This window comes from Epinephelus moara, chromosome 3, assembly GCF_006386435.1.
Source record: "Epinephelus moara isolate mb chromosome 3, YSFRI_EMoa_1.0, whole genome shotgun sequence".
Taxonomy (NCBI): Eukaryota; Metazoa; Chordata; class Actinopteri; order Perciformes; family Serranidae; genus Epinephelus; species Epinephelus moara.
Genome location: NC_065508.1, coordinates 26,445,273 through 26,468,622, shown reverse-complemented (window position 1 = coordinate 26,468,622; position 23,350 = coordinate 26,445,273). Strand labels below are relative to the sequence as shown.

General features: G+C 41.0%; 1 protein-coding gene across 3 annotated transcripts in view; it reads right to left on the bottom strand.

Annotated features, from left to right (window-relative positions):
• Positions 1-23,350, bottom strand: part of tmem132e (transmembrane protein 132E) — a 544,945-nt gene that overhangs the window by 81,040 nt on the left and 440,555 nt on the right. For all 3 annotated transcript variants that reach the window (XM_050034264.1, XM_050034273.1, XM_050034256.1), the window contains exon 3: positions 12,814-12,954. In XM_050034264.1, the coding sequence (XP_049890221.1) occupies positions 12,814-12,954 (141 nt within the window). The remainder of the gene's footprint in view (positions 1-12,813; positions 12,955-23,350) is intronic.

Genomic DNA, 23,350 nt, shown 5'->3' with positions numbered 1-23,350 from the left:
GGAAAATACCGTCACTGGCATGCATATGTGTTACCATGACCTGGACAGATTTCACGATCAGAAGATGTATTTATTATTGGTTTAACTGTTGCTAAAATAACATATCTGCTATCATAAAATCCTGTGATTGGTTCGTTTTCTTTCACACCACCAACAAACCGCACCAACGTCCAATTGGAAGCGGACCGTGACCGACCTATTCTAGCGGTCTTGGTTCAGTTCTTTGATCCGCAGCAGGGTTCAATTGACAGCTTTCACATCAGCCCAAATGAACCGTACTGACCATCCAACTGCACCTGAGTTTGTTTTTAACCGAACCAAACAGGTTAGGTGTGAAAGCACCCTAACGCCAGGGCCACACTGCCTGCGAAGCGCAGCACACCGAAATTCTCACGCGAGCCGGAGCACCTCCGTTCACATCAGACGCGCATTTCTCCGCGCCGGTCGACAAGTGATTCTGCTCCCAGCTGTTGTTTTTCCATCATGGGTAACTGCCCGGCTTGACACATTTGCTTGCGGCTCGTGCAGAAAATAGACGCCGAAATGATCGCTGCAGGGCCGGCGGTGGAGCTGCGCGGCGCGGCCGGTGTGGATGACACAATCGGTTAACATGGGCGCCGAAAGGAAACTGGCTTCACTTCTCGGCGCTTCGAGGCTATTCGCGGCGCTTCCGCGGGCGGAGTGGCCCTGGCGTAACATTTCTTTTACAGTCTAAACTCTATGGATGTTGCTTTAATGTTTAATGTATGATGACACTGTAAGATTTATGGTAAATGGTCAATTTTAATCTTGTGTCTTTTTTAATCTTAATTATGATGATTTCCTTTTACTTACATGGATGGCAAGGCATTTTGCTCACTAGTTGAATTGATTTCCATAAATCTTTTTATATATTCGTTAAATATTAAAAACGATAAAACTAACTGAAAGCACTGGACAGAATGCACTGATTTATTAAATATTTAACAGATTCCCTCATATTTCCCTGACCATAACCAAGTGTTTTATAACCTTAAACATAACAACACCAGGCCATACAGCCCAGCCTCCTCATTATGACTCCTGTACACTATAAGAATGTCACTTTTCCTGTTTGGAAAATGTTTTCCGTCGAGTGTTTTCCAGACGGTGATCACATTTCCACCAAAAACTATTTGGCAAATGTATTTTGTATAGGAGATAGGGTCGGACTGTCTCGCTGATGTAGCGGAAAAAGCCTCATGCCAGACATGATAATTCATTTATTTGTGCATTACTGAAAAAAATCCAACCTGACGTTTGACTTATTTATTTTCCTATACGTGTTTCCACTTATGCACGACTCTGTTATTAAGAGAGACGTCAAAACTGATGAGAAGTGACAGTTTTCTAATGGCATTCCTGCTTACTTAGATGGAGTTATCATATGCAGTGAATTAATAAGTGATCGTCTCTGAATGAAAACACTGTGCAGGTCTTGTCAATAAACAATCACTGCTCCCTAATCTCGCTAGCTAGCTTTCTTCTTCTATCTTGAGGCCAGAGTGTCGAGCTCGTGCGAGGGGATTGCAAATTTGGGCCTGCCTCTCACTTTCAAATAAGCGTAACTGCAGTGGCTGCAGATTTGCTTCTGACCAATCAATAGCTTTTGGTAGATAACCTGATTGCTCTGGTGGCCGTGCACATGAAATATTTCAGCATTCCCTCTCATGCTCCTCTCTGCAGTGTGAAGATACCAAACACTTTGGCTGGGATCTCACTGCAAACATGCCAGTGATGTAGCAGCGATAACAGCCCTCCTGTTATGAAAATCCTGCTTGTTGGGTTTGTAATCCTCAGGTTCAACAAGCCTTACATGAAACTGTCTCACTGGTGGCGAAGGGGCAAATTAAATCTCTCTCCACCCGTGACGAGAAGCATCCCACCCAGACCTCACCTTTAAGCTGAGAGCTGGGCGCTCGCCGTCTGTCCTTCACAAAAGCAGAGACCCGTCCCACCATTCAGTCTGAGAGCCTTTTAATGAAAGCTGCATCAAACTATCTGTACGAGCCTCCACCCACAAAAGGCTCCTCTCAGGAACATCGTGATGAGATCTCAGCCTATTTGTCTCGACATCACTCACTGAAAACAAACAGCCCCGTCTGTCTGTGACACACTAAAGCTGTCATCAATATGGCCCACTGGAGTGAGTACATGTACAGCCGCTCAATACAGTGTCGACTGCCACCACCCTGGAGGGGAGGAAAAATGATGTTCACAATGCACTGATCTGGGTTAGAGGGCATGTTTTTATCAGAGTAAATTGTGTAAAAAAAAGGGGGAAAATGACATTTCTACACTTGACATTTTGACATGGGTTTTAGATCAGACTTAGGAGAAATATCAAATCACTATCTGTCTGCACACGGCCTTATCAGAATCCTCATTGATTCTCGTTTTGGGTTTCTATCTCTTTACATTCACAACAACAACAGTAACCAAACCTACGACAGTCTTAACTTAAAGGGACAGTTTTAATACACATTTTTCCTCTTACCTGTAGTGCTGTTTATCAGTCTGAGTGTTAGAGATATTAGCCGTAGAGATGTCTGCCTTCTCTCAAACATAAGCCTCCACCAAACACCTTCGGTATGTTCAATTTGGAACCAAAAGTTACCCTTCAGACATGGTACCTAGACCCTTGGTCCGTTTAGTGTTTCCACCACAAACAGTACCCTTAAATGTGGGCGGGGTTGTTGTCACTCACTGCTCCTTCCAGCACTCACTGTATTTCCTCATTATCTGTGATCCTACATTATCATTGGCCCTACAGGTGTAGGATGTGCTAGGTATCATCCTGTGTCAGTTATGGACGTTCAGGGATGGCATGTCAGTCTGCACTTGTTACATGCAATGTGTCTTTTCAAACACATTCCTGTTTTCACAGGGCATGAAGAGTTTCAGCTTGTTAGATGCATACAGGCTTTTCAAAATAAACATACAGCGCAGTATTTTTAGGTTTACTCCTTCAGGTTTAGGCAATAAAAGTACGTGGTTAGGTTTAGAAAAAAAACACCATGTTTGGTTTAAAATAAGTACGGTTGTTACTAAAGTAATGTAACGTCACGTGACACATGTATCTAGCGTAGCATGCTACATAAACTAGCACATCATGTTGTAATTAAAATAATTCAACTGACATTTGGTTTCACACTGGACATGAACAGTGGGCTTCCAGGTGAAAGTTTTGAGTCTGTACGACCCATCCACTACACCTCCTGCTCACCCCTATGAGGACTTCTTCACTCTTTAAACTACAATAATTGCCTGCAGCATCAGAAACAGCCGCCGCCCAGTGGATCTAATACCGCCACTAGGGGTGCCTCTGTGTGTCGGTGTCTGCTGCCAAGGGCCACTGGCCAAGCATTGATATTTGACGAGATGGGAGTGAAAACGAGCACCAAAAACCCCCCCAAAAAATATCTGAAAGACTCAACAGCAATGTCTCCTTCCAGAAATTGTGAGCAGTTTCATGTTTCACGACCAGTTGCGTAAAGGACGTGAAAGGACAGCTTTTTTTCGTCAGTGTCTGATGTCGGAAGTCACTGACCAAGCAGCTTCAGAGTGAGACCAAGGTGCTTGAGTAACTGAGTCATGATTTCTAGAAAGAGACATTGCTGCGTTTTTCAGATGTATTTTTCTGGCTCTTTGAGCACCACAAGCCGAGTGCAATCAACTTCCATTATATCCCCCAGAAGGCAGACATCTCTACAGCTGATATCTCCAATGCTCAGCAACCGACGCCACAACAATCTAGTCTGATAAACAGCACTACAGGTAAGAGGAACAATATGTATGTATTTTTGATTTTGGGTTGAACTGTCCCTTTGAATTGATGAGCATTTTCCTCTCCTATGCTCTTGTAGCTGCTGTGTTACAGTTTGTTTTATTGCATTTCCTTGGGGCGTCTCAATAGGATTGACCTTCTCATCAAAATACTAAATTATGTATGTGTTTGCTAATTAACGTCACTTGAGTCATGTTCTTAAGGTTTCAGAGAAAACAAGGAATTATCACCATAAAGAAATGTTTTATTAGGCTTCTCTGTCCTCCATTGTGTTCCATAATTAAAATGAACAGATTAAATATTTCATGTGACTGTTTGCTTCAGATTTGTAGCTACTAGTATAGAAAACAGTCATATTGGTGTTGGACAAATAAAATTCAGTATTAAGGTATTTTCTAAAAAGCAGTGGGCGGTGAAAGCTTAAATGAGTGATTTCATACCAGAGGAGGAGAGAGGGGAAGTAAACATGACTCGAGAAAGTCCGCTCTCGTTTCCATTACGTTAATGATGTACTGTCTGTATAGCACAAAGTATATGTTTTAAAAGCTGTAGCTTGGGGCTTTTTGTGAGCTCAGGGGGATTTCATTCTTTGATCAGAGGTCTGTTTGAACTGATTAACAGGGAGAGTTCATCGGATCAAAGCACTGCGAGGCAGAATTACAACAGACGAAGAACAGAGATGGTGAACAGAGAATGGTCCGTGCTTAAGTCCATAATATAAAATCTGAAGCACTTTAGTCTACAACACTGATTTTTAAAAGCATTTAAAGCAAAGTATAAGGATGCTTCACTGAAATAAAGTTAGGGGGATTAAAGTTTTATGGGGATTTACGCACTGGAACTGTTTTTCTGGTGAACAACAGTTGGCACAGTGAATGTGCGTAGCTTCTTAGAGTCTTGTCATCACAGTGAGGTTGCCAGGTTTTGTATCACTGTGCCTGTACTGAGATCTGTATACAAAGACTTGTGCCCACTTATTGTATGTCCCAACCTGTGCCATGGTAAAGATGGACTGAGCAGAGGAATTAACTGTCGTGGTCTATTTTCTTCCATTTACCACCACAGTGACTGTTTATTGGGCTCTGAGTTCTGCCAAATTACCAGTGACCTATTCTTAATACTGTCCTTGAATGCATCATGTGTAGACACAAATGGAAGCTGCTGCTCTGCTAATGTGCTAGTCACACTGCGCCTCCTGTGTAGACATGATGTCAGGCTGTTGCACACACACTTGTGAGTAGGGCTGCCCCCGACCATACTTCAGTCGACCAGAAAGGTCATTAGTCGTGAAGATTTCATTGATCGCTTAGTCGCAGAAAAAAAAAACAATTGTGAAACTATCAGGAGCTGTGCCTTGTCAAAATAATCAAAACCTATATGACTGCACCATGTGGGAATTTAATTTGAAAGGACAGACACAGGAAGTGTCCATGCTCAGCAGTCAGACAGGAGTCAGGTTAATTTCCAGGGCTGGTACCTGTGGTTATTCCACAGGCTAGTTAATAACATTTCGGGCAGGAAATCCAAAGTGTGGGATCATTTTGAGAAGGTGAAGGACGAACCCAAGGTGATATGTAAACTCATCTTCATTGGTCGACTACAAACATGACGTATCATCTGAAACATGGAAGTAGCTACATGCCCATTAGCCCACAGTGTCATTAACAGGCGGCTCGCTCAGTGTGTGACGTGCACTTGTAGATAAAATATAGGCCTATATTAATGAAGGTTCATTAGTACGGTTTTGTATTTCTCTGTAATGTAGCACAGTGTTAACAATGTTACTGATACTATTCTTTCTCACACCTTCAACTCAAACCATTGTGTTGCCCCGCCCAAAATATATCATTTAATAATTAATATGCTAAATATGCGGGCGAATAGTCGACTAATGGCCCTAAATGATGACTATTGGTGGACTAGGAAAATTCTTAGTTGGGGGCAGCCATGCTTGTGAGTGAGAAACAAGATACATGGACGTAAGAATGAAGTCAGTGAGGGCTCAGTCCACAAGTCCAGATGGTGGACATTTGGATTCAGCCTCAGTATTTTCGGCATCCGTTTTTATTATACAGGAAACATTGTGGCGCCCACTTCCTGTTCACAAATTCTCATCTTACAGCCAAACAGTGCACTAAAATATATTTCTGAAGACATTTTAGGTGAGAGATAGGCAACAAAATAAAAGTTAGTAGTTTAACAGTTTCTCTCTCTCTCTCTCGATCCGCTTCTATACTCTTTGTAATGGTGGCAGGCATGTGAAAATGCTTAGTCCGAGCCACAGCCCTTAAGAGAGCTGAAATCAGATTTGAGCTGAGAGATGAGCAGGGAGATCTGGGTGCTGGTAAGATGGAGGGAAGTTTACCTCAGTTAATTTACACATATTATCCACATTGTTACAAAGCTGGTTGTAAATTGGCAACATGTGAAGAGTATCCTTCTCTCTGCTGGGCAGCATTAAACAGTATTTGAAATGGGAAAGAGTTCTTGATTACATTAATGGCCCTTTAAGAATCTATGGCTTAGCTCCCTTCCATGTACACATACGCTCATGTACATCACGCTTTTGCTTATTTGGCTCCGTTTGTGACACAGCCTCCCCTTTTTCTTAGTGTATGTCTTAATCCTCTGTGTTAAGTTACACGTGTATATATTCTAATTTATTTCTTGCTTTCTGTTTGTTCCCATGTCTCCTTAAAACTGAATAAAACGTTAATCATAAAAAAAAGAAAGAAAGAAAACTAGCAAAGTATTCCTTCAGCACACAGGTATGGGGTTGATGATCGTCTCATCTGACTCTAAGAAAGAAAGCAAATAAATGCATTTCCCAAAACATTGAACTGTTTTTAAAAAGCTTAAAGTAACCAACAAAGACATTTATCGATCAAAAAATAGTTCAAATTACTGAAAAACTGCTAAAATTGAGCCATTGTCTGCTGCGCTCCCTACTCTGCACAACATTTTTCCAATTTTTGGCCTACAAAACTTACCTACAAAATAAAACACATATTGTTGTAATAAAAGATTCTCCCTTGGGTGTGGAAACAATCTATGTAAACAGCCCCTTGAGAACATCTATTGCACTAAAAAGAAACCCATTTTCTTTTTTCATGCAACTTCAAAATGGGCAAACATCAGTGACGACGGAGCAGCTTTGAAAACGGGATAAAAGAAATGAAAGAGTGCTTGTCAGTCCACGTCTGTCCTGCACAAGTTTTTGTTGGGAGTCAATATCGGCACTTAAAAATGAGCTGTGAATCTTTTTTTCCTGTTTCATCCCCCGTTTTAACACTGAATTATTCAGAGCACAAAAATGAGACTCATTTCATAAATGATCGGTTATTTCTGTTGTCCTGACTGCGACAGTGGTAATGCCACAGCTTTTTAAAGAACATTATTCATCTGAAAGCCATTGACCACGATCAATAATGCATTGGTTCATGTGGTGTTATCAACAAGCCGCTGCTAGAATGGGAATGTTCCAGATGGGCGGTTACAGGAGAATAAATGGGCTGAATAATTCCAGCGCTGACTAGAGAGTGATCCGATGAAGAGGAACTCCAAGATAAGTAGAGAATAATAAAGAGAGGAGTGTGATGAAGAGATCAACAATACGGCCCGAAGGGAAAACACTGTCACCTCATTTCCTCAGTTTCAGGTAATTTTGAGTAAACAAAACCAGCTGTTCAAACAGAATTGGTACTCAGATGTATTCACCAATGAGATGCAAAATGATGCTGGTGTTTATATTTGTCTTTTTTTAGGGGGGAGATGGAGGGGGTTACATGTGTTAGGAGCGGGGGCTTTAAATAGCAAGCAGTTTGCTGCTTAAATTTTGCACTAAAAGACATATGAATGAGAACAATTATTGAACTTAGAAAACATATTTGAATTCTGCTTATTACTGCATTGAATTGGGTAATTAGGGGAAGAATTGTCTTGAGAGTTCGTGTGTTTTTGGGGGGCTCATTACTGTAAAGTCTCTGAGCTAGGCTGCAGAACATCCTGCAGTAAAAGCTCATCAGCTCAAACAAAAGAAAACAGGTTTGGAATCTTTTTTAGATAAAACAAAGGAGAATATTATCAAAAAGAAAGCTGCAGGGAAATGAAGGTGCCGAAACGGTGATAACAGAAACTATCCACATTAACTTATTCATTGTGAGCCAATAAAAGTATTGATGAACCGATTGTGATATTCTTGGCTGATACCAATGTTGTTGTTGTTGTTTATTTACTTTTGGTTGTTATTTAGTCCCCTGTTTGTGCCAGGGAAACAAAGAAATCTGTTTCAAAGACATCATTCTTTCATCACACCCTTTGAGCACAAATTCAAGCACATAAATTTATGAAACAACCTGTAATATAACTTTCTTTTACATGAAAAACATCTTTAAAAAATAAAAAAAAATGCATGTTCTCCTCATGTCAGTGTGGGTTTCCTCCGGGTGCTCCAGCTTCCTCCCACAGTCCAAAGACACACAGGTTAATTGGTGACTCTTACTGTCCGTAGGTGTGAATGTGAGTGTTAATGGTTGTCTGTCTCTATGTGTCAGTCCTGTGTGTATGAATGGCTGGACGAGTCATAATGACCATCTGACTGTATATAATGTATAACCACATTTTAACAGAATAACATTACTCAGATTTACAATGTGTTAAAACTAGAAAAATAAGTTCTTTCTAATCAGACAGACTTACTTGATGATCAGCACAGGTAACTGAGTTAAAGGAAATAGCCTGTTAGCTAAGCTAGCACACTGTCAGCCGGTCTCTCCGAAGTTCACAGCAAAAGTTCAGTTTTTTGAAAGTACTCGAGGCAAATTCAGGATCGAAATATTACAGAGTTTCCGAGACACATCGGATATCACAGAGATTCCTATAAGGATTAATGGTCTCAAGTCCTGCCTGTGACACAACAGAAAAACATCGACCACTGCCATCGGTGAGTGTCATCTTATTTACCAATAGGCCAACAGCAGTCAACAAGGCAAATATCTGCTGATAATCTGGTGCATCCCAAATAAAAATACATGTAACATGAGCGGCATGTTTATTGTTTATATATAGAGCAGCAATGGGAAATATTTACCACTTTGTGGCTTCCTTAAATCTTGAAAGCTGTATTCTGGCAATTAAATTGAGAAGATATTGAAGTCTGAAATATATGCAAACATTATTTTCTGTTTAAGTGAAATTTAAAAAGGCTGCCCACAGGCAACAAGTCCTCATACTTAATGAAAAAATAGGTTACCTGTCACCGCCGTCTAAAAATTACACTTTTGACTCTTTTAACCGCCAATGAGCGTTTTCTGCACCTAAAAAAATGTTCTTAAAATGTGGTTAAAGCTACTGTGTGTAGGATCGGAGTGACATCTGAACTGCTCAGATTGATCAACTTCGTTCTTTCGATGCAACCATCACATAAAAACATATGCACAGCTGCTTTAAGTTAAGGCAACTGACACCACTGCAGCTCAGGAAAAGGAATCAGCTTCATGGTGCCCTCATGATTTCTCTGGTAAAGTCACTTCCCACAGCAATAAATAGCATTGCATGTTTTTGCCCGTGACACAAAACAGAGTGCAGCACAAATCTTAAATTACCGAGATGATGTTTTGTTGGAATATATTACTTAAACCTCCTTGAAACTCACTCCGTTTTGATACAAATAAAGACTTCATGCAGACCTTCAAACAACCTAAAATACTCATAATGTGAAGCAATTTCACAACACTACATTTCCACAAGAAAATCTCCAGAGGCATGAGTGCTTTTTATATAAAAAGATTTTACGTTCACGCTCAATCAGTTTGATGGGAAAGGAGCATTAAAACATGAATTCTTCCGTGACACCACTCTTTATAATTTCAGATGCCTATTGTTGGGCTGTTTGGCTTTAGGTGGTCACAGAATTGACTGGGTTTTTGACAAAATGCAGCATGACACGTTGTTTCTCTATCCATGCTTGACCCCCTACTGGACATTTCACACATGGTGACAGGGTGGCAAAGATTACATGACATGGGTCACTAAATATAGCAAGAAAGGCTGCCACAAAGGCGCTAAGAGGTAAACAAGAGAGGAATGCTGGATTTCCTTTTCAGGTAAGGCCGCTCTGTCTTCTTCCTCTCTATTTTCTTTCTCCCCAGCCATGAGGGAGTCCATTGGGATGCCAATATTTAGACCAGCAGTTGCTAATGTCTCCGAGGCTTGGTGATAACCAGCCTAACTCCCAGTGCTTCAGTTCTTAATGAATTGAACGCATCACATATTGTGATTTATGGCTGTAAATTTTTAGTTGCTTTCCCTCAGTGGAACTAGCCCAACAGCAGGCCAAACTGCACACATGTAAAAAAACAAAAAAAAACAAAACAAAACTACAAACAAATTGTGATGGATGTCCACTGGGGTAATGTGCAAGCAGCTGTTTAAAGGATCGGTTCACTCAAAGTCCCAAAACACAAGGAGAAACCTATATTCTCACCGACCTAAACTGGCATCCATTTGGATAGTTTTGTCTTTATTTGCAGACTCAGAGTTCTGCCAACACTTCAGTACAATTGAGGTGAATGTAATTCTAAGTGTTGGTCCCAGCATTTATCAATGCAGCAAGTCCAAAAGCTTTGTCTTAGTTATTCTGAATAACCCACAAACTTTATTGTCGATACTTTTCATTAGAACACTTTCTACCAGAGAAATAGTCCCTAAAAGACTGTGGAAAGAGACTACGGTAAAATATAATGCTGTTCAACTTTTGAAATATAATCTTTTTTACTGCATCCAAAGTTTCCATCTAGTCTTCGATTTATCACCATTGTATCAGAGTGGAGGCAGAAACCAGCCCTGTTGCTGGAAGTAAATGTTGGCACTGTATATTTCTGCTAACCACAGATATGTTACATTTGTATGTTTCATATGTATGATATCAATGTTTTTAAAGTGATTCTGATTACATGCAAATGACCTGACTTTGTAATTGGGAGGAGGAGGGAATGGGGGATGGCACAACAGCTAGGCGAGACAGCTGCCCAACTTCAGACCACTGCAGCCTTGCAACTGGGCGTTTTTTCAGTGGGGTCGGTGGCATTTCAGCTGTGATTTTGCCATCAAAAGTAGGTGCTTTTCAGCGAGACATGGGTGTCATGTTCAGTTGTGACTGTGCCACCAAGTACAGGTGATTTTTATTGAGATGTCTGCAGTATTTGTAGCTGCATTTGTGCACCCTAAAGCAAGTTTTTTTTATTGAGACAATGGTGCATTTCCAGCAACAATTGCTGCAGCAAAAGCACGTTTTTTTTGGTGAGACATCATTTGCATTTTCAGCAGTGACTTTGCCACCAAAAGTGAGTGTTTTTAGCAAGACATAAGCAAAATTTCCTGCAGTGACTTTGCCACTAAAAACAGGTGTTCTTTGGCGATAGTTAGGTGGCAATTCCAGCAGCAATTGTGCCACCAAAAGTGGGTGTTTTTTGGTGAGATATCATTTGCATTTCCAACAGTGACTTTGCCATCAAAAGCGGGTGTTTTTTTAGCAAGACATCTGCGGCATTTCCAGGGGCATTTATGCCACCTAAAGCAAGTTTTTTTAATCAAGATAATGGTGCATTTCCAGCAGCAATTATGCTGCCAAAAGCAAGTGTTTTTTGGTGAGACATGGTTTGTATTTCCGGCAGTGACTGTGCCACCAAAAGTGATTTTTTTTTTTTTTTTAGCAAGATATTGCCAGCATTTCCATTGATAATTGTGGAACCAAAAGGGGATGTTTTTTTAGAAAGATGTCAGCAAAATGTCCAGCCATAATTTGGCAATGAAAAGCAAATGTTTTTTAGCAAGACATCTGTGGCATTTCCAGTGGCATTTGTGCCACCTAAAGCAAGTTGTTTTTTTACTGAGACAATGGTGCATTTCTAGCAGCAATTGTGGCAGCAAAAGCAGATTATGTTTTGGCAAGACATCAGTGGCATTTTCAGTGGCAACTGAGCCACCAAAAGCATGAAATTTTTAGCAGGACATGAGCAAATTTCTGGCCATAATTTACAACCAAAAGTGTGTGCTTTTTTAGCAAGACATTGGCAGTGTTTCCAGCCATGATTGTGTCACGAAAATGGGTATTGAAAGCCCAAACATCTTTACTGATCTTTACTTAACCATAACCATGTTCCATTCCACAATGTTCCATACATATAGTTCTCAGAAACGTACAATGCCAACATTTATTCTGGTGAATGGGGTGCAGATATGCCTCAGACACTATGCCTGCCACACCACATTTTTTGTCATGTTTGTGTTAATTTTGGGTGAACTGAGCCTTTAAGCTGCCTCTACGTGTTCCTGCCTATATTTACTGGTCAAATCATTTAGCTGCATTCCTAAAAGCAGCCTAGCAAACGATTAATAGGCTATACACCATTTAGACTGCATTAAGCCTGCAAATCACTTAGCAACTCCAGTTTCACTATTACCATAAAGTTGCATTTACCGTAGAATCTGCCCAGACAGAGTCCATTACAGTCCCGTCAGACACTACAGGACTGTGATTAGGTGTTTTTACTCCTTTGAGGAACTTGGCATAATTACTGCTCTTAGACAAGATCTCATCTCAAAGGTATTTTAATGCCCGCAGTCAAAATCGTCTACCTCATCACTCCACGAAGACTGAATTAACAGCAGATGTAGTGAGACTAGGCAGATAACATCTCCATTCATTTAACTTTGTGCTATAAAGCAGAGGGCGCTTTAGTCACTGCTGCGGGCCAAGGCTGTATTTTATCTTATAGCTCCTGAGGCATTAACAAAGAGTGGTGTATGCTTTTAAAAGCTGCCTTTAATCAGAGTGAACTATGACTGTTTTATGCAGGGAAACCTTTTTGGAGACCTTTTGTCCATTGTTTGGGAAGACAAATATCGTTGTCTTTGTGTGGCGGGAGCGAGGGCAGGAATCAACAGCTGCAGCTGCGGTAGTTGGTTAGAGAGATGCAGTGTGTTTAGGCCCGGGGCTGTGGACTTACCCCTGTTTGACTGCTTTGTTCTTGTTCACATCGATGGTGGTGATGGAGTGCTTGGCGCCAGACTGCACCTCCCAGTCCACCTTCCACTGGGCGTTCTTCGACTTGGTCTCCAGCAGGTTCACCCCTTTCTTGGCTTTGACCCTGCAGGAAATGGCGAGGGAAAAAGAAATGGGACGAGTCAATTTTATTAGAGGCTGTGATTTATGTGCAAGGTCAGAGGTGAGCGCCCTCTGCGTGCAGCAGTCCTCCTCCTTGTATTGCGTCATGGCAAAAGCAATTCCACAGATGAATCAATAACAGAGATGAATGAAGATGACAGCGCAGTGATACATGAGACCAAAAGGCTTGGACCACTATAGGTCACAGTGTTCACTAACACTTTCTGTAAAATCAGAATCTACCATGCTTTATACTGCGCCCACTGGGCATTTTACAGTATTATTAACCACTGACATCAGAAAGCTTCCAAATTTGGTTCACAGGCCTTGTGAAAACGTTTAGACGCAACTAATAGGGCATTTGATTTCATATAAATAACAAATTAAATACAGTTGGATTTCCTATTATGGCACTTTATTAATTCAGGGGGTGAAATCCTCCTCCCACAACCCACAGCTCCTCAGGGAGAGCACACTGCACTGCAGGTAGGTCAGGGTTTGCTACAGAACAGGGACTCTGGAGCTGGTAGGGATTCACTTTTTTTTTGCTCAAGGACACTTCAGTGGGGAGAATGGTTGAACCTGGAAACCACTCATTATCCCTCTCATGTTATTTCAGGTGTTCAGGGACTGAAATACACTGAGTGGGAAATAATGAGTGCTGCAATGTTTTATTAGTACATGTCTTTAAAAATTAACTTTTCTGTGTGTATCTCTCTTTCAACAGCTTAACCCACAAACTACTGGACCAATCAGCCTCATATTTTTTGTGCAAATTTATGACTGTACGCTAAAGGACCTCTCGTGGTTGCAGTGATTCATAATTGTTATAAAGCCTGTTTTATTGACTGTTTTTTAATTGTCATTGACTGCTGACTCCTCACTCCGCTTAACCAGCCAGTCAGGGCTGCAAGTTTTCTGGAAATTGGTCTGGCTAAAATCAGCAAGAGTTACCATCTGTTGCTGGCCACATTTTGGCCTTTGTTGAGGCTCAAAAACTGACATACGTAGAAAAGTTTGATCTCCAAGGAGATCTTATACTTATGTGGAAAAAAGACAAAATTAATACTGTTTAAAGTCGTTATAAACGATATGGATCAAAGATTTGTGGCTGTTTTAGTCATTAAAAATATATTAATCATAATTACATCATATCCACACTTAACATACAGTGCCTGTTCGCAGGAGAAATAATAGAAAAAATAGACCCGGCGTGTATTTTCTTTAGTTTCTGGGACACTTCTGAAACGTGCTGCCGCACGTCTGCTGGAATTACAAGAATTATCTAGAGTGGCCAAGATCAGCCTGATGCACTTTTCTATTTTTTTAATTATTTACTTTGCTCATGAATAAATGCACACACACACACACACACACTTTACTTGAAACATATTGAAGAAAACATACTGTAAAAATTATTCATATCCCTCCCTTGCATTATATGTCCAGGGAATACACATTAACAATTAATCTAATATACATGTGTGTAACCTTCCAAACATGTACACTCCCGCTTGCAAACTTAAATACAGACACAGACACACACACACACGACAGTAATCTACACATACATACATTCATAACTTTACAGTGCCTACAGAGATTTTGCATGTCCACATACTGAACGTGCATTTGTGTAAACAGTGCACGCATAAAACAAACATGCAGATGCATAAATCTGCAGCATCTGCACATACATTTGTTCCACCAATTCAAAAATAAACAAGTATATGTTCTCAAACCTGCCTGCTGAGAGAAGAGAAAACTGAAGCTAAATCCAGTAAAATAAATAGTTTCATAAGAACTAGAAAAAAAGAGAAGGGCAGAGCGGGGCACAACCTAACACGGCGTAAACTGTAACACTGACTTTTTAAAGGCGCTGTATGTAAGAATGTGGCCAAAACGGTTACTGCACTCAAATTCAAAATACTGCCGCGAGTCGTGTCCGCCCCCCCTCCCCTACAGATTCGAGGTTGCTGGACAACACGGGCGGCTGCCGTGGCAGGGCCATGTCGCTGCGTCCATGATCTTCGGTTTTCCAGCGGACCGTTCGAGCAAGTCCNCTCTGTGACATATTAGGAGGATTTTACGACTATTTGCTTTAGATTTCTTACATATAGCTCCTTTAAGTAGCTACACACGGTCAATCCTTTCGTGCTTCTGGCCAGTCGACTACAATACCGCCAAAGAGTGACCCGCGAAATTCCACAGAGATTGGATATGTTTCAGTGGAGTTCAGTGGTTTTTGGCCGATCATGATCTGAATGACTGTCTTGTTGCCTAAATCAGTGGTTCCCTACTGGTGGGTCGTGGTCCAAAGGTGGGTCGTGGATCCAATCAGCAAGGACTGCCAGTGACTCACAAATGTGTCTGTTTGTAAAAAATGTACTGTTTTTTTTTTTTTTTATTAAGTAATGTGAATTCCCGGCACAGAGCTTTTATTCTGAAGCACCGTTTTTGAAGTGTTACAACTGAGCCACCTATAGCGCCTTTTCTCTATTTTTGCACTCCAAACTTCTGTTCAGTTTGAACTCATGTTCTTAATTATATGAGATTTACTTTATATTTTTAATTTGCCAGGTATCATATTGACACAATTTCACAGTCTTGTCAATATTCATACATTCAATACTCATATTTTGTGGATCTAGGTTACCCTGTCTATGTGACTACAAATGATAGGATACCTGTATGGATACCTGTCCTTCCCCTGATGTAGATGGAGAGCTAGCTTATCTGCATACATCTATCCATCAATCTATCACAGATGAAAAGATAAAAATACTACACAGACTATGTATTCGTCTATGTGTTGATCTTTCCGTTCATGAAGCACTGGTGGTTAGTTGAGGGATGTACAGATGTTTGGATATCTATCATAGATAGATCCATAACATTAATTTTCCGTAACCACTTATCCTGTTGGGGGTCACGGGGGGGCTGGAGCCTATCCCCGCTGACATTGGGCGAGAGGCAGGGTACACCCTGGACAGGTCACCAGACTATCACAGGGATGACACATAGAGACAGACAACCATTCACACTCACATTCACACCTACGGACAATTTAGAGTCACCAATTAACCTGCATGTCTTTGGACTCTGAGAGTGAGCTGGAGTACCTGGAGAAAACCCACGCTGACACGGGGAGAACATGCAAACTCTGCTCCACTGCAGCAAGTGCTTTGCCATTTCTAAAAGAAAGGTTGGGTTTTGAATTTTTATTTTTCACATCTAAATGTGACAATGTTAAACAGCACAAGTTAAATATTAAAAAGAGTTTAATAGTGGCTGTGATAGTAAGCAGGGTTACAGAGGAGCGGAGGATTTTATGGTGAGAAATTTACTTTCCTGGTTCATAACTGCTGAAACTGATACAGAATTTAGATCATTTATGACAAAACATTTGGCTCTGAACAATCTGCTTTGTTCTGACTGTGTATCTTGACGACAGCGCTGGTTTCCACCTTAAACTATGAGGCTGTCCAAATCAGGGACGAATAATTTGAAGTTTTCTGTCAGCTGGGTAACAAACGAGTTCTGGCAGCTGTCCTTTGTGACTTTACCGAGACGTGCTATTAAGGTGTCCACTCACAGAATACGAAATAGCAGAGAGGAAAAACAAAAGCACTCTGTTCCCAGTTATTACTCTGATTCTGGTTATTTGACCACAGAGCCACGCCCGACCCCTGCACTGACGCATGATGCAGACAAGCGGCTCGTCCACAGACATGTGGAGCCAATGGAGATTATTGATCTGATGGTCTCGTTTTCATGAAACAGAAGACAGAGATGAATTATTAACATATTTGGTTTTTGTTTGTCTGCTTTGTGCCGTCGAGACAAGTCATTAATGTCCACACTGGAGGCTAAGATAACTTTACTCATACACTGTGGTCACGGACAGTAGAAAAAACATTTAAATTCTGTATTAAACCTCATATTTTAACAATATGGAGAGCATGAGACTGTCTTGTGTAGGAGGTTGTCCTGTTATGAAAATAAGAGTGCCAATTTCTGCCTTCCTACAGGCAAAACTCTGGGGATCTTAATGATTTTTCCTTGTTTACAGGAAAACACAGTGCCAGTTTTCTCTTCCCGCCACGAGATCACTGCATTACCACTCCGACAAACAACAGCTTTCTCTGGACAAACTCGCTGAGAGCATTACCCAAATCATATTTTTCTCTGAAGTGTCTCATTTACATTTGGTTGAAAGTTTGAGGTCCCTGCGACATCTTCCACATCGTTCCATTTATTTCTTTGACAGATAAAAATTCTGAAGTCCCACTGAGGTGTTTCCATTTGCTACGCTAACCTGCGCTCAGTGCATCAACCACTCATCCATGATTTGTGAAAGCAATTGACTTTCAGCTGAAGCTGTCTCCCCTTCTTCAGCCTGAACAGGCACACAGCTCAAACACAATCTGGGTTTTAATGTAATCGCCACCGTTCACAGTTTGCTGCTGACAGTATTTAACAACTGATTCAGGGACACTGTGCAAGATAATTATAACTATTAGTCACTGAGTAAAACAATTTGAAATAAGTTTAAACGTTGCTTCTTCCCTCAGTTGAACCTTCTGTATACACAGCTCATGGAAGTGTTTCAAGTCCTCCAAACCTAACGACAAAACAGGTCGTTTGACATTCAAAAACGTACTCATGTGAACGTGATCTGAGAGAGTTATAATTCATAACCACATAAAACATGGTGTTAAAATAATCATTTAAGTATTCACCCATAAATGTCAAGTTATTTAACTTGTATAACACAATGAAGATGTTGAGGCAGAAGGTACTGTCTGTAGCTCTGGCTGAGGGTGAGAGGCTGTGTGGGTACATGAGACCCTAAAAAAGAGGGGGGATCATGGGGAGTACCACCAGTTGGTCCTGGAGCTTCGCCTCCATGATGCCATTTCCAGGCATATTTTAGGATGACTCGGGGGAAGTTTGACAACCTGCTGTCTATCATGGCGCCGTATAGCCGTATAGCTCTGGGTACCACCAGTTTCTCCTCCATTGTTTACCAACTGTAAACTTCTTGTCGTGACCACCACAGAAAGCCCGCCTCTCAAATCATCCGATTGGACGATGGGAAAAAAGATGACGAAAAATAAAAAAGTCGTAATCGTAAAACACAGTGCACAAATAGATCTGCATCTGTACCTCAAACTTACAACTCAAAAATCAATAATAAATGCAAACGTTGTCATATTTTTACTCAAATCCGCTGATCATCTCCTTTGGAAATAGAGTCATTCTAGTACCTGTTGACTCAGCTGTTGAGCCCTTACGTTACATTAGTAATGCCACCAAATGAAGCCGTGGACACTATCAATATTTACAAGACTGTTTTAACCCCATATTAAAACCAACTATATATTGTAGACTAAACCTTTAAAATCGGATCTTCACGAAAGCGTGTGCCGTCCTAAACGTGCAGAGTCTGGTACAAATCCCCCCGATCAAAATAGATGTATTTTACTTCTCCAATTTGTTTGAAATAAACAGCAGGAGCAGTTCTCACAGGTTGCAGCTTCTAAAACATTGTTTCCTGTTATTGCAGCTCTTATTGTCTTCTTTCATCAAATCCCCCACATTAGAGAAAATACAGTAATTATCTGATACAGCGCCGTCAAGGGGAGATGAAACAGAAATATGTAATGTTTAAGAAATCACCCTGATCAAGCGTGTTGCCTTTGATGTGAGTTGAAAAGGGGAAACGTAATACCCTCAGACTCTCACTAAATGAGGTGACCCAGTTGCTACTTGATCACTGTAGCTTGTAAAAATACTGATCATAAAAGAGGATAATTACACATTATTGTGGGGCATAACCATTTCCAGTGCATTTCCTGGTGAGGATGCAGCCGTGGTAGGTAATACTTGTATTTATATTCATTACCTACACTCGCCAGCAGCTTATAAAAGCCACTACATATTCATCATAATCTTTTTTAGAGAGCCTGCATATTGCACAGAACCAATGTTTTTAATCAGATGCTCCTTTTCACAGACTCTGCTTCATTTTTGCGCCACAAATGAGAGGGGATGAAGCATTACCCACGGGAGCGCCACATGAAACGGGCTCCCATTGAACAGTGTTAATGCTGATTAATGAAAGAGCATTGCAAATGGAGAAGCTGCACAGCAGTAACCAGCAATAATACACGCCCAAATTCTCAGAATCTCTGCGAGCTGCGGCTGCTGCTGTGACACAGGGAAAGTGAAGAGGCAGTGTGAGCCACTTCAGCTAAAACAGAGCTATTACTTACTCATTCCACATAGATGCCTTCTGCCATGGCAACACCTATTAGACTCCGAGTTGGCTGACGGACTGCTAAACAGGAGAGCTTTTGGTCAACACATTTCAGGCCAGATTTCTAAGCTGCCTGTTTCTGAGCTCCCTCGGGTTATCAAATTTAGTCTTGTTTTTAGTGGTAAAAATAAGCAGTCCCACCGCGTGCAGCAATCACAACACACTGCAATCAATCAGTGATCAATACCAAAATTACTGTGATTCTGTAGTCTGCTATCAATGCCTATTTTTCAGTCAGTGCAGCATTTGGAAAAAAAAAAAAACATCACATGCTGGAGCTGTGAGAGACTTTTAAACATCCATCTGTCCAATAAATGCATTTTTAACTGCTGTGCAGAGACATAAAACTGGTGTTAAAGACAATACATATACAAATGTCCTCAACAATTCTTCCCTTCATTATGTTGTATGCTTTGCGCTCTAATTACCGCATCCTTGTCTCGTCTTTGCAGCTTGCTGTGTCTCCGTGGTGCGCTTGTACTCGAGAGTTTGGATTGCTCTCCGCTGGGCACACAGGCCCGTAGCCTCATGACCCATTTATGACATTTGCTGCCAGAAATCATGTCAACCGCCGCGCCACACGCTGTCATTTAATCTAACTGGCTGCTGTTAATAAATAAAATATGCAAACCAGGATTAAGTCAAATCATAGCTCCCAAGTCTTTAATTTTTCCTTAATGGGCCTTTTAAAGAGTATTTATTGAACACATTTGAAGAGAACGTCCCCACAGGCAGAGCAGTCACAAAACTGGATTTTTTTTCCGAGGACATAATGAGACTGACTGTAACAAATGCAGTTTTAGACTTTAATCACTTTAAATCTTGACAGTGAAATAAAATTTTAATAGTCTGGACGACACACGCGTACTGTATAGGATTAATCTGAATGTTCATTAAAACGGCTAACTGACAAGCTTAGAGTGGAAGTCAGGGTACAGTGGCTGGGATGTGCCAATTTAAGGAGCAAACATGATACAACTGATGCTTTTCTGGAGAGTTAAAACGAGTGTATACTGCGATCAGACAGATGATGCTCGACATATGCCTTAAAAATGTCACAGAGAGAGTTGAAGGCTTGAACAACCCCCTTGTGTCCTGCAACATGTTTCCCTTTGGAGAAGAGCACTTAACCCAAACACATTTTTGGGAAGGAATATTTAGTGAGAGTCAATGAGAGGGAAAGTTTAGGGGCAGGGGCCAGCTACCTTTACTATCAAAAGAGCCTTTTATTACAGGCTATATGGGTAAAAGATGCACTCATAGGGATGTTTTTCCTATTAAGTTGCTGCATTTCAATGAAAATATACAATGAAATTATGTTTTTAAATTCTTTTAAAATTGCCTCCATTTCTTATTTTCTCCCCCGCTTAAGCAGAGTAAGGTCACTCCATTCCTACCTGACACTTCAGGCGTGCATTACACATTGAACAGGGATCCACTAAGGATAGAGTTTTTGAGAGACTCGCATGAAAGTAAAAAGTGTGTCAGCAAATGCTGATCTCCCCATTTCCTAACATGGCCTGCTGCGGGGCCTTTCATCTTACTCGTTCTCCCTAAAAACGTCACTAACCACTCACAAATTTCCCTGGCACCGTAATGGTTTCTTTGCAAAATACCAGGCAGCTCTCGAGTGACAAACATGGCTTCACCCTTGGATCACAAGCAGCAATCTTATCAATCATCTAAAGCACTTTGATATCTGTGGTGTTTCTCGTCACAAGTAAACAGCTTTGAGGCTTTCTCGACAGCGGCACGGAGACGTACAGCTGGAAAGCCAGACGGGAGGGTGAACCTGCCAGGGACAGACTCTTTAATGGGAGGCTCCAAAAATTAGAATATGGGAAGCAGGGGAAATATCGCAGAGCAGATTACAAATTTGAAACTGCAGCTGCACACGCTGAAACTGATTTATTTCTTGTAGGTGGAAATGAGCAGTGTGGTGTGGTGATAAATTTGTCTCCTACAAAGTATGGCGTAGTTAACAACAGCACAGTCCTAGTTAATAACACCCCACATTACCTTACAAAACAACCAGACTAAGTGCCAAGCGTAAGTGCTTGGTTTTAAAGTAGCATCAGCAGTGTTTTGTTCCAGCTTACACTGCTTTGTAATTAATACAAACAATAAAGTCACATTCGAACAGAGGAGATGAGTAAGCCAGATAATTATAGCAGAGATCCTCCAAAAACATCTAATGCTGAGGTAAGATATCACCATGCCAAAGACTGCAATTATAAAACTGCTTTGTCATTTTCTTTTTGTCTGGAGACTTTCAAAGTTGGGTGTTTTTATGATGCTATTGCTCCTTGTTAGCTCTGTCCGCCACGGTTATGCTCGGACGGAATAAGGAGGCCTAAAATTTGTAAACTGTTCCAAAACATGACAATGACTCTGACTTTTAAAGGGGCAGTTCACCCTCAAATCAATACATATCACATATTTGTTTTTACCTGTAGTGCTGTTTATCAATCTGGATTGTTTTGGTGTGAGTTGCAGTGTTGGAGATATCGACTGTACAGATGTCTGCCTTCTCTCCAATATCATGGAACTGGATGGCACTCAGCTTAAATAAATACATCTTAAAAACTCAGCAGCAATGTCTCTGTCCAGAAATCATGAGCCACTTACTGAAGACTCAAGATGTGCCTAAACCAAACCTCATATACACAGTACTGTCTGTAAAATGTCCTGTCCTCTACATATGTAAAATACAAATGTAACATTGTATGGCTGCCCCCTAATGGTTGACCAAATGTTAGTTGACCGGAAAGGTCATTAGTTGGCAAGATTTCATTGATCGCTTAGTTGCAGGAAAAAAAGAAATGTGAAACTATTAGGAGCTGCGCCTTGTCAAAATAATCAAAACCTATATGAGTGGACCATGTGGGAATTTAATTTGAAAGGACAGACACAGGAAGTGGCCACACTCAGCAGTCAGACAGGAGTCAGGTTAATTTCCAGGGCTGGTACCTGCGGTTATTCCACAGGCTAGTTAATAACATGTCGGGCAGGAAATCCAAAGTGTGGGATCATTTTGAGAAGGTGAAGGACGAACCCAAGGTGATATGTAAACTCATCTTCATTGGTCGACTACAAACATGACGTATCATCTGAAACATGGAAGTAGCTACATGCCCATTAGCCCACAGCGTCATTAACAGGCGGCTCGCTCAGTGTGTGACGTGCACTTGTAGATAAAATATAGGCCTATATTAATGAAGGTTCATTAGTACGCTTTTGTATTTCTCTGTAATGTAGCACAGTGTTAACAATGTTACTGACACTATTCTTACTCACACCTTCAACTCAAACCGCCAAGATATATAATTAAATAGTTAAATTAATATTGTAAACATGCGGGTGACTAGTCGACTATGGCCCTAAATGACGACTATTGGTTGGCGAGGAATTGGGTTGGGTCATTTAACGACATGATAAATACTGAAAATCAGCAGCATATTATTTTCAAATCCAGGTTTTTAAAAGTTAGATATCTGAACATCTGATGAAGTCGTCTTTGAATCTCTGGCGTCGATCAATAAACCCATCAAACCCAGCAGATACTGTATAATCATAATAAGATGGTTAAAATCATACGGCTCCCCTTGCTCTTTAAGGAAATATTTAACAGCTGATGTTAAGGTTTGCTGAGAGTGAATATCTTCAGAAGGCCTCAGGGAGCATAGAGGCAGAAAATTAACTATATTGTGATGCTACATGCCTGAACACGGGCATTATCTTTCCGTTTCTTCATCACATTCAAAGGCTGCCCAAACATGTGTGACAGAAATGCACTGGGGGAGGACTTTTTTTTCCACAGGATTAACCACCGGCTGGTTTTCAAACATTTTCTCTCTCCGCCTTTGAACTACAGAGACGCTCCCACTGCTCTCACCTTATAAGCACAGGCCTCCTTACTCTGAGGACCAAGTCTTGATGAATAGCTTCAGCACCTTCTAAACTAGGCCTTAGTTCGCACTTATCTCCCCCCCCACCTCTCTGTGTACAGAAAAACACATGAATAAAATAAATCATTGGTGATGTGTGATACTGTCAT